The sequence below is a fragment of the Apaloderma vittatum genome, unplaced genomic scaffold, assembly GCF_000703405.1.
Source record: "Apaloderma vittatum isolate BGI_N311 unplaced genomic scaffold, ASM70340v1 scaffold13049, whole genome shotgun sequence".
Lineage (NCBI taxonomy): Eukaryota > Metazoa > Chordata > Aves > Trogoniformes > Trogonidae > Apaloderma > Apaloderma vittatum.
Window position 1 is genome coordinate 762 of NW_009737005.1, and position 12,682 is coordinate 13,443.

Here is a 12,682-nt window from a genome sequence, read left to right on the forward strand (position 1 = left end):
TTAAAAGAACCCACTTGCTCCATTTGTTTCTTTTGTTTCTTCGAGCAGAGACCTGTTCCTATTGGCCCTGCTTGTGTGGGTTATTACGAGAAGGCTGGGGAGCATGCTGATGTGAGGCTACAAGATCCTCTGCTCCACTAAGAGTTGCCTCCTGTTCCATTTTTTTAGAGCTCTCTTTGTGGAAACAGTCAGTTGCCCTCTTGCTCTCCCTTGTGCTTCTCAATCTACTTACCTCTTCCCTAAGCTCCATCACTTCACCTTGGAGCTGCGCCACCCAGCTGAGCAGATAATCAACCTGCTCACACCACACACTACCATCGTCAGCAGTGCACTCTGACGCCAGTGAAAGGCTGTGACATTCCTCACAGCCTGTGGCCTGGATACCGGCATCCGTTTGGGTGGGTGTTGGCAGCACAATTTTCCTCCTTTGAGTAGCCACCATGATTCCTTGAGTAAAGTGTAGCACTATATATACTGTATTTACTATATATAGTAAAACATGCTGTAAGATGAGAAGGACATTAAAGGCGAACTACTAAAAGTGAGGATGTTGGAGGTGACATCCAGTAGACTATGAACTCCAATACTTAATTTTCATCTTTAAGAAACATAGTAAATTATTCCTCATACTGTTTGCTTGTCTTATAAAAAGATAAAGGAAGTGAGGTGGGAAGGAAGAGAAGGTTGACTATTTTGTTTGACTGTAGGATAAGTTATAAAGTGTATCAGATGCTTTGATCACAACTCAAAATCAAGACTGGTCTCATTTGAAATTAGGGTATCTGTTCAGGATTTTTAATTTCCAAAGTGATAACTGCTCCTTTTCAAGCTAATCTGATTATCCATCACCTGTAATTACCACTTGCAGAAATCAGAAGGAATTGCAGGCTTGTTCCTGCCCAGTGTCTTCCTTTCCTCTCTTTCAATTTGCTCAACATACCAAAAATCCTTTAGAAACATTTTTTCCAAATTCCTTCCGTACTTTTTTTTGAAAAGTAGGGACCTGGGGTTGAGGAGCATGTTTCTGAAAGACTGCTTGTTGAAACGATTGTGCAAAGTGTAAGCTCATTGTTGTGTGCCTGGATTTATCAATATCTGAACTTTCAGCATATCAGCAAATACAAATTGCTTTTGTTCACATCTGTTAACATCTTTTTCAAGCTTGATCAGGGCTTAAGTCACATCTTGGGATTACCACTCTTTATAGTGTCTCTTGCTCATTAAATGACTTTAGAAACTTAATTTAATGTTTCCAAATTGTTTTTTCTTTTTCTAGGCTGCGCAGTCAGTACTGATTTCCCTTTTTGAGCTCAACACTCCAGAGTTTACAATGCTATTGGGTGCTTTACCAAAAACATTTCAGGATGGAGCCACAAAGCTTCTCCATAATCATCTCCGGAATACAGGCAACAGTGGTCAGGTATCTACACCTCTTATTTATTTTCTGAAGTTACTGCTGTTTTGAACAAAAGTTCATTTCAGTGATTTGTGAGAGCAAGAAGGTTGATAGATGAGGGGAGGCAACCCAAATCCAATATAAAAGTCTGTCTGAGTAGCAGATACTACTCTTTATGGAATGCCTTTTCTTTCTTTCAGAGAACGATACTTTCTAAGTCCATGTTGCTTTCAGGTGATTTAAAAAGTTTGAATGTGCTTTTTAAGAGTAGTTTATCTTTCACTTCACTCATTTCAAAGTTACACCTGATCGAAGTTACTAGCAATTGGTTAGCCAATTCAAGAAGGTCAGTGCAAGCACTTTACATGTTTCTGGGTACTAGAAAATAAATGCAATAAGTTTAAAGGGAAGATGAAGTCTTACTGGAGTATCTCTTCTCTCCTTCTCCAGGGATCAATGGGAAGTCCTTTAACAAGACCTACTCCACGCTCTCCAGCAAGTTGGTCAAGTCCTCTCACTTCCCCAACCAATACATCGCAGAACACTTTGTCACCAAGGTAACGTAGGCTTGGTTTTGCTCCAGTTCTGCATCCAAGGCTTCATTACCTGTTCGACAGGGAAAGTGTGGAGGGAAGTTTGTTTCTTTAGGCAGATGCTGCTACATAACGTAGCCCTTCGCTTAGCTAACTGCTGCTGGTGTGTTCTCCATCAGTGGCAGTACACTTTGATGTACCATAATACAGTTTTGTTATGTCGAGAGTCAGCTTTCTTCCTTAATGTCTTTAAAGAAAAATAACAATTTTTATAATTTCTTGAGTCTCTGTAGTTTCACCCTAATGTTATTCAAAAATACGGAGTCACAAAATAAATCAGTCTTAATTCCTCTGTCTTTCTCTGTGGCCCACAGTGCATTTGACTATGACACTGAAAATATGAATTCTGAAGACATTTACAGTTCTCTTCGTGGAGTCACTGAAGCCATTCAGAATTTCAGTTTTCGTAGTCAGGAAGATATGAATGAGCCTGTAAAGCGAGATTCCAAAAAAGATGATGGCGATTCGGTGAGTCTTTAAACTCAGTGCATCTCGGTATCAACAAAACAAGCCCTTTCAGTAGGTTCATGTGTTAAGACAGGGCTTCAGAAAAGTATGTTTCTGATCTCGAACCACATTTTGGAAAGGTAAATGCTAATTATAAGCAGCACTAGCTGTTTGATTATTTTAAAATGTTAGCAATTTTAAAACAGATTGTCTTGAAAAACAGATGGAGTTCAGTTTTTGAGAGGTCTACATCTTAATATATGTTTTTCCAAAGATTTTATTCCATACAAGACTTGTGGGGTTTTCAGTGGTACATGCAGTGTTTTAGAGTTCTCTTTCAATGGAACTTTGACTTTCCGATTCGTTGAGTTTGCCAAATATCTGTATGCATAAACATGTTTTTTAATTGCTTAGCATCAAACTCCTGAGTTAAAATACTGCCAGCTGTTTCTAGTTCATCTCTTTTGGGGGGAGATTATGCACAATTTTTTCTTGTTGTTGTTTTGTTGAAGGAAAGCTCATGATATTTCTTTTCCTGCAGATTTGCAGTGCTTCTGGAATAGTAGACCTCCGAGCGGGAAGTGTTGGGAGTGATACAGGTCGAACGGCTCTTGATAACAAAACGTCATTACTCAACACAATGCCCCCCCACTCCTCGCCACGCTCCCGAGATTATAACCCCTACAATTACTCAGATGGTATCGGTTCATTTAATAAATCTGCTTTGAAAGAAGCCATGTTTGATGATGACGCAGAACAGTTTCCAGATGGTAAACTTCGGATTGCATTCTGTCCTAGAAGAAAAATGGGGAGGTTTTCCATCTTTTAGTTCAGTTTCTGAATTTATTATTAGCACTGTACATATCGCCAGTGCTGCTGTTTTGAGAGGTTTTTACCAATATCGTATTTGGAATTAGCTTGCTTGTCAGTAATCCTCTTGAGTGACATTGTTGGATTAACTGGCATTTATAGAGATTAAGGGTAAAAATGATATAAATACTGAACTACATTCTCTGCGTATGGAAGCACATCCTGTAGCAGTGTTGTCAATATAAACTTACTTTATGACTGAAATTTAAAGGGAGGGAAAAAAAGATTTACAGCAAGGAAGCAAAACTGGATCAATCCGGTTTGGGAATTAGGTGAAAGATGAAGTATTTTGTGAGCAACATATTTGTCTTTGAAACACAACATTGGCATTTTCTATTGACTAAACACTCCAAAATCAAACAAACCAGCTTTTACCAGGAAGGTGGTTCATTTAGCTCATATAATTCTAGGAACGTGGGTTGTTGCTTTGGAGACTTCTGGAGCTTCTTTTGAGTATTTCTCAGTATGTCTTGGGGTGATTTTTTATATCTAAAAGCTGGGAGTTTTCCAAAGTATCACTGCTACCATTATTTTTAAAAAGCAAGAGGTGGTTTTCATAATCTGGTATTCATTGTTGTTGATACTTCATATTCGGTTAGAGATTAAAATCAAACTTTTTAGTAAAAACATTTCTTAATAGTGAGGGACGTATGGGCTTTTCCCCTTCTGACTGTGTTCCCTTTTTGCAGAGCCTCCTCTGGACCATTCTGATCTGGTTGCAGAGTTACTGAAAGAGTTGTCAAACCATAATGAGAGAGTTGAGGAAAGGAAGGCTGCCCTGTATGAGCTCATGAAGTTAACTCAGGAAGAGTCTTTTGGTGTTTGGGATGAGCACTTCAAAACAATACTACTACTGCTGCTTGAAACGCTTGGAGATAAAGAGGTAAATTCAGATGAATCCACTTAAAAATGTTAACAAAGCACATGATTTACTTTGAATGTCTTTGGAATTTGTGTGGGTTGTAGAAAGGGCACAAATTCCAGTTAGTCTTGGAAAAACAAAAAACTGGAAATACCAAAATGTCCTGAAGTCTGAATGCCACAATAAAGAAAAAGGCATCACTTAAACTTTCTCAAGTATTCTTATTTGTCAGTTCTCACACAATAGGTTAAATTCTCATTGGGATTTGAGGCTTATTTGTTAATAGGCCCTGGTGGAATCTAGAATATTAAAATATCATGTGCGTCAAAACATTTAAATATATTTTGAAAATACAGTAATGCTCATTGTGAAGAGACTGAGATCTGTAAAATTGTCCTCTATGAGAGGGCTTTGTTTTTGAAAATACTGAGGATCAAAAAGACACTAAAACTTGGTTTTGACTAAAAATATTAATAATTTTTTTAGAACATTTTCAGAAATATATTTGCATGATGTGATGCTAATGGTTTTATCAGCACCTGTGAAGAGTAAAATTGTTTGCAACTGAAATTCTGGGTAGCATAGGTAATTCAGGTAGGTTAGCAATATGTTTATGATATGCCATGATATTTGCAAAATGAGAGATTGAAAAGAGTGAGAAACTGAATTTTTTTTTCCTAGCCTTATTTATTAACAATATATTCATACTCTGCATATGCAGAGAGCATAATCTGATACTCTTCCTTGATCTAAGACTCTTCTGGCTCCTGAATAAATGTTAAAACTTGTATCTGTTTAAAGATACCTAACTCAATTATTTTAAATCTTCAGCATGCAATTAGAGCTTTGGCATTGAAAGTTCTCAGAGAAATTCTAAGAAACCAGCCAGCAAGGTTTAAGAATTATGCAGAGCTCACAATCATGAAGACATTAGAAGCACATAAGGATCCTCATAAGGAGGTTAGTAATTGATTATTCTGTTTGTTTAAGGTTATGACAAGTTGTTGTAAAATCAAACAGCTGTTCAAAAAAAAAGTTTGAGATATTAGTCACATCTTATTGAGGAAGTAATTTGTTTAATAATCAAGTATTCAACTGTTACTAGTTAACAGTATGTATGAAGAAAACCACTGTGGTTTTATAAGCTCTGAAAGGCTTATTATCAGCCCTAATAAAAATTCAGCAAGCATGTTTGAAAAACTGATACGTGTATTGCCAAGAACATAGATTAGCCACAGAATATTGGGAAGAGTCTTGTTGTTAGGAAAGAATGTCCAACAGTTGGAATGTTACAGATTTTCAAAGGGCTCTTCAATCACATATTTCTGTAATCATGTGGAGCTCTTGGTAGGACATTTTTATGCTCTAGACCTTTACTGCCAGATAACACGCCATAGTAACTGTCTCCTGTAAACAGTTTTTCTGTATCTTTTACTTATTCTTTCACCAGGTGGTGAGATCTGCTGAAGAAGCTGCTTCCATGCTGGCCACTTCCATTAGCCCAGATCAGTGCATCAAAGTGCTTTGTCCAATTATCCAAACTGCAGATTACCCCATTAATCTGGCTGCCATCAAAATGCAGACAAAAGTCATAGAAAGAGTATCGAAAGAAACCCTAACTCAGCTTTTACCAGAGATTGTGCCTGGTCTAATACAGGTAAGGAGAGAAGAAGGAAGGAAAGAAAAACCAAACCCAGAACACCAACTGAGTAAGAAACCATATATATAAGACTTGCAGCAAAGTGGCAAAAGAAACAAAGATCATTAAGCAATGAGATGGGCGTTAACAAAAGAATGTTTAACTATAAGAGAGTACTTTCAGAGTAAGGAAGCTCTAAATTGAGTGTTCTTCTGCTTTAAGGAAATATCTGTATAATCTAGAACAATTTCTCTTCTATACTCTATTGCATGACAACAGCTCTGTTTTCAGTGAAGCTTAGGAACAGGATTGTGTTGGGGTTTAATTTCAGTCTGGAAAATGATTATCAATGGAGATTAATAAGCAGCCTGATTTCTAAGTGCATGCTCTGTATTTGTGTGTTTAGTGTTTTGCTGGAATGCTTCACTGGGCTACAATGGCATTAATTTACTCTAGACCTGAATGTATTTATTACAGTAAATAAGTAAATAGCGTTCTAAGGCTTTTAATCATTAACTGATAAGGTATTAATGTTAATTTCATTGCATTCTAGGGTTATGATAATTCAGAGAGCAGTGTTCGTAAGGCATGTGTTTTCTGCCTCGTAGCCATTCATGCAGTAATTGGTGATGAACTAAAACCGCATCTCAGTCAACTCACTGGCAGTAAAGTAAGTAAAAGATACCATTTCAAGACATCTTGGTTCTTAATTGTATGTGTGCTTTTGCATTTTGGTTGCAATTGCCAGAAAACTTTAAAAGTCTGCACTTGAATGAGAATATCAGGACTACTGAAACCCTCTGAGGATTAATATGACTTTGTCATCAAATGTTCAAAGCTGAAAATCCATAGAATATGCAAGTGTGAGAAATTTAGCACTATGATAAATACTAAATTGTGGGGGTTTACTGCTATTTAATGGATTTAGTGTTACTGGTTGTATCCCCACGAGTAGTTGTAATGGCTGTACTCAGCATGGCTTTTGCTGTCAGTATTTCTTGTTTTTCATGCAAGTGCTCAATGCAAAGCAATAAATGTAATGTGTAGATGTTACAGCAGTTTTATTTGTTGTCCTCCCCTGTTATGTTGCTTTCATCAGTCCTTTCGGTACCTCTCTTTTGAATTAATAACAGTAGTAATCAGTCTGTGCTCCTACTTATTTCGTTCAGGATATGTAGGATGTCAGTGACATCTTACAAACAGGTTTTTGCATGCAAACTGCCATAAGTTAACTGTGGATCTCTGTCCTTGTGAATAAAGCAGGACAATTAATTTTGTATATCTCTGAATAAGACATATCTTAAAATACTCTCTGGCTGATTGTGTTGAATGTGATCCTAGACAGCATTGGCAGCTTTAATAAGTACCAGCATCAGCAACTCTTAACTAGAGGCTTAAAACTTCGACACAAACTTAAAAGAAGAAAAAAACTTAGGTAGAACAGCATTGTCATTACAGCAAAATATTCTGTCTTAATCTAGTTAGTTGCCTTAGATCATTCTTTTGACATCCTTAAAGAAGCATGGGCAGTTGACCTGTGAGAAATTTTGCTGTGTTGGATGTTTTCATTGGTACATGTGTTACCTTTGAATCAGCTGTGTAAAATACAATTTTGCTTTCAGGGAAAAGAGAATGGTTTAATGTCTCTTTTATTGTACCATTTCTGTAGCCTGTACATTTTGCAAATACTAAACAAAGTGAATTTCTGGCTTAAATTTGCAGATGAAATTATTGAACCTTTACATCAAACGTGCACAGACGGGCTCGGGACCAGGGGATACAACAGCAGATCTGTCTGGACAAAGCTAATGAAGCTGACAAGAGTGAACCAGGTCTCCTAAAACAAGGACAAGGCCCTCTTCAGTGAAAGGAAGATTCTTACATACAACTTTCAGAACTTTTTACTTGTTGTTCCCCCTCCCTTTCTTTTACTATTTGTTTTTGTTTGTTTGTTTGGGTTTTTTTTGTTTAACCAATGGCTGTCCTCAGCCTGCATGTGACTTGCAATAGAATTATTCCAAATCCAAGGAAAAACAGTATTAACATCAGTTGATCAAAGCAGAATAATATTTAAAAATAATCTAATCCACCAGTTATCCTGTTCACAATCCTCTGTGTCTTCCCATTAACTTTTGCCAGTGTTACTGTATTAAAAAAAAATCTTTTTTTAAAAATGCTAATTAATAAGGTATGCTTTAAGCTTCAGAAGTTCAAATATAAATTCTGTTGCTTTTCTTCAGCTGCAGATAACGTTACTTTTTTTTTTTATTGCTATTTTGTTTAAGCATCATGCCCTTCACTAGAAACAAGAAGCAATGTGAAACAAGGCTGAACTAGTCTGAACCGCAGTGAGACTCGTTCACTGTGTTGGTGGTTCATCATCGTATTTACAGCTTGTTTGGGCTTTTCTGGAGATTGAGAAATAATGCCTATTAAAAAAGAAAAAGAAAAAAAAAAAAAGCTGGATTGATCCAGTTCTGTAAAAGTGATATTGTTCATTGGTTGTATGTTTGTTGCATAAATAAGAATTCAGTGTGTGCAGCAGAGGACTGGAACAACCAGTACCTCTTTAACAGGGAAGACAGACAGCCCTTTCAGGGTAGCGTTGCCAACCTGGTGGCAGTGTGGCAGCCTGCTTTCTAGCAGCAGAGTTTAATGATCACTTGATGGACGTGAACCATCCTTGTCACCTTTCGTTCTTCAAGCAGGATGCTTCGGAATGGAGTGCTCTGCCCAAGCATGCTCAGTATGTATTTATCTTTATCACTAGAATGTTTCCTCTCAACCTAATTGCTGGAGCGAGTAGTCTTGTATCATAACTCACTCGGGATTTTACAACAACAGTGCAGAAAAATGGCTAATTCGGTACCTTCCTAAAAGCACCGAGATTTTCTGCACTGAATTAAAAGGGGGAGGGGAGGGAGACAATAGTCACAAATGCTATGGATCTTGCCACCTTTTAATTTAAGAAAAAATAAAAATATATATTTTGGATGAGTTGGGAAAGCTGCACCAAATTATTTGCATGGTTTCCTTGAATAGCATCCTCAAGACCCATCTGGATTAAGGTGTGGAAATGTTTCCAGGGTTTGTTTTTCCATTTTTGAAAAAGAGTTAGTTTATTGTGAAAAATGGTTCTTTGTATTTATGAACTTGATAATGAAAGCAAAGATCAAGTAAATGTGTCCCTAAATGTTGTCTTTTTTTTTTTTTTTCCCCTTTTTCCTCTTTTTTTTCTTTTTGGTCTTGGATATAAGCAGCGAGCTAATTAACTGAAAACTGGGATGAAACAGTACACTTCCCAGGAATGGTGGAACTTTTTTTCCTGACTTCTTTTCCCTTTGACTGTGATGTTGTGTAGTTGTAGCAAATGTATCCTGATAAGAGAGAAGATAGTGGTGCCAAGGATGATGATCTATGCTAGGCTGAAATTCTCTCTACCTCTTCAGGGTGACTTAATTTTTGACTGAGCTGCTGCATATAGCACCCGGTAGAACAGTTATCTACAGAATATCTTTTTTCTTTATTTTTTTTCCAAATTATCACGTAACGTGTATTTTCAGAAGTCTGTTCTTCAACATTGCAGCCAAATATCATAAGAAACTCCTTATACACTTTACTTGTTAGGAACCCTGAAAAGCAAAACTGAATTAAAAAATTAAGTTGGATGCTTATAGTTACATGAAAGGTTGTTTTCACTTTAGTTTGAAGTGAACGCAATAGAAGGAGTGAGATGTGGTTGTTAAAGCAGTGCCGTTACAGAGATTTATTTGGAGGAAAAGTTGTAGAAATGTATGTAAAGACTCAAAACCAAGACTGTCATAACTCGTCACTAGCCCTTTTTAGCAGCTGCATCAAGAAAATAGTATCTCCTCTTTTGTTAGGTGTAACATCCTTGTTGTTTTCTACTGTTTAATTACATTGTGTATTTATAGTTCTATGCTTACCATTGTGCATATACTGGCAATAAAATGTACATAACATTACTTTAAAAATTAGCAATGTATACGTTCTGGTTTCCTGATTTATTTGATCACATGCTCTAAGAAAAACGGTAAATGTAATTGATACAACATTGGTTAAGAAAAGTTACCTTAATCTTCATGTTTTGTGTGTCCAGATGATATTTCTTTATATTTTTTGTTACTAAATCTGACCTGGCATTTGAAAACATTCTGTGAATATAGGTATTCTAGGCAAATTTTTTTTTTTTTTAAATTGAACAGAATCTGTATGAACACCCACCTAGGCAGGTTTCTTGTTTACTGTTTCATTTCTTTGCACATTATCCATTGTTTGCATTTAATTTTTTTGCTATTTCCAAAATATTTTTCAGTCTACATTCTTATAGTTGACCTTTTGATTATACAAAAGCTGACTTAAAAATAATTGCACAAACTCTAAACTTAATAATCCCGTATGTTATTCCTGCTTTTTTTACGGGTAATATTTATTTTCAGAGGATCATTTCAAGATGACTGCTCTTTGTCATCTTTTTGAAGATGCTATTTCATACTGAAAAATTAAGTTAGTGAAACAGATGGTATATGTTCTGGATGAGCCTAGGTTTTTTTCTTATGTCTAAACGAAAGTTGATAAGAAAGAAATGGGGTTTATTCCCTATATGAGTGAAAAATTTTGCTCCATGGAGGGAGGGAGATACTTACACAAAGTATGTCCATCAGTTTTGCTTCAAAGCCATCTTAAAATGGTCTAAGTGTGGATATCCCATGTATTAAAAAACTAAATGTATTATATTTAAATGAATATTTTACTTATGATATCACTGTTTCTGTTCCCAAAAAAAGGTGGGGCTGCTTCAGCAGATAAAATCTGTTTATATTGCATGGAGTCATCAGAATGTAAGATTTGCAACGGAATTATTTCCACTGCAGCCCGTTACCAGATTCACTGAGTTGCTTTTTGCCTTAATTTCGTATATTATGAATGGAAAATAGCTCAGTTAAATTCAAGCAGTGATTAGTCATGCCTTACGTTCCTGCTGGAGGTGGTTTCTGTAATGGATTAGCATAAGGATCTGGGAAAAATTAGTACACTTAAAAGATGCTCTTCTCTCTGAAAGGGTTTCTCTATGTTCTTTCTCTAAAGATAGGTCATTGCAATCATTTGAATACTGAAATGTAATTCTTAAAGATTGGATTTGGGCTTACAATAGAAGAAGGAGAGAAAGCTACATGCAGAAACAAGATAGGAAATGCTTATCTTGGATGTCATTTGCTTTCAAGAATTTTGAGTAACGCATTATGTTTAGCTGACATCTTGGCAAGGAAATTAGGACAGTAAATGTAAATTGCAAGGAGAGCAGATCATGTATATTTTCCTGATTTGGGTTGCTTGTTTGTTTTTGAAGATGAAGGTTGGAACAGATTGAGTTGTGTTTATTATTTGTGGTCTTACTTGTATCCTGAAACACATCATCTTTGTAGCTTCTGTGAGTGTTTAAACATTTGAGTAAATTCACAAACATATCCATGTAAAAAAAGCCTGGGGAGAGTGCAGCCCCTGCCTGCTCACAGTTTAATTTTCAGGCAAAAAAAACCCACTCAAATTCTGAACATGATGATGTCCGTTTGAAAAAAGTCATAAAAGAGAAAATCTTGAGCACTGAATTTGTTGAGCTCTGCTATGGTCACTCCCTGTGACAGGCAAGTGAGAACAGTTCAGCTGGTTGTGGTGACCTTCACTGGGTCAAGCTGGCACTTGGCAAATGCAAAGATGGAACACAAATATGATGGGGATAAATGGGCAGTTTGGGAACTGGAGGATTACATGGAGAAAGAAAACTGCTGGTTTCTCCCAATTAAAAGAGTTTTGCAGTTGCAGTCTACTTCCAGGTAAGATGAAAGTCAGTGTTCTCTGAAATGGTGTTTTGCAAGCAGTTTTGAATACTATGTGCTTTCTATCAAATATAAAAAATTCTGTAACTTCTGATGTATTTTAGGTGACCCTAATGAAGTATATTTTGAGGGAGTAAGATGCGAAAAAATGCTGGATAGTGAAACCTGGAAACAGTCTTTCTTCGGTGGAAAAAGCAACATAACGTATTGGAGAGCCAGAGATTCTGTGTTCAAAAGCGTGTAGAAAGAGGGACTAGAAATTCGTTTCAGCACCTTGCACAGAAGCGTGTGCTGGATTCATCGCCCGTCGAAGTAGGGAGCATCACTCAGATGTGAATACACTATTAGGTATTGATTGAGGTGAGAGGGGTCACCAGTGTCTGGTTTGACAGACAAGCTGTTAGAAAACTAGAAAAGAGTCCAAAGGCTAAATAGCACACTTCAAAATAACAATAATTTCTCCTCCTCTATGCTCTGTTTTGGGGCCGAAATAAGTAGGGGTTGCTTCTGCATAAATGTAAACCTGTCTTCTGATTTTAAACCTAGTATTTTAAGCACACCTGAAAATCATCACTGGACGGCAAAAACTTCCTTTAAATAAAAATTTCAGAATATATACTGAATTTACAATGTCTTACGTGGTACCCAAGAGTTCTTCCATGGGTTATTGCCTGTAGAGTATTTTTTACTTGCTAAAACAGAGTGAAGATGACATTCTGTGTATACAGCCAGTTACAATACCAATATTAGAGATCATTTGTTGCAGTTCTCAGAAGGGCAATCAGAAAACAAAGTGAGCAGTCTGATGGCTATGAAGAAAGATCGGCAAATTAAAAAATGCCTTAAGAGACCTCATAATTTTGGGTCCTGCTTCATGGAAAAATCCAACAATTGAAGTGTTCAGGCACCATATGCTGATGTACTTGCCTTCAGTGCAGATCCACCCATTAGTAAAACATTAGCCTCCCCACCTTAAATTTCAGTGTGGACTTTGCATGCCATACACAAGCCTTAGAG

At 36.7% G+C, this 12,682-nt stretch overlaps 1 protein-coding gene across 1 annotated transcript; it reads left to right on the plus strand.

The window, feature by feature from the left end:
• The first annotated feature begins 547 nt into the window (after positions 1-547).
• LOC104279783 (CLIP-associating protein 2-like) lies at positions 548-7,890 on the plus strand. The gene is made up of 10 exons (XM_009877189.1): positions 548-556; positions 1,277-1,420; positions 1,847-1,953; positions 2,304-2,457; positions 2,978-3,206; positions 3,996-4,189; positions 5,000-5,128; positions 5,619-5,825; positions 6,361-6,477; positions 7,530-7,890. The coding sequence occupies exons 1-10, from the start codon at positions 548-550 to the stop codon at positions 7,614-7,616; spliced, it is 1,377 nt and encodes a 458-aa protein (XP_009875491.1). The 3' UTR covers positions 7,617-7,890.
• Positions 7,891-12,682: the final 4,792 nt, after the last annotated feature.

Excerpts from the sequence above, each read along its gene's own strand:
- LOC104279783 (XM_009877189.1), top strand. Across the intron at positions 1,954-2,303 it reads CAGAACACTTTGTCACCAAG|TGCATTTGACTATGACACTG; the intron begins GTAACGTAGGCT and ends TGTGGCCCACAG. Across the intron at positions 5,826-6,360 it reads TTGTGCCTGGTCTAATACAG|GGTTATGATAATTCAGAGAG; the intron begins GTAAGGAGAGAA and ends ATTGCATTCTAG.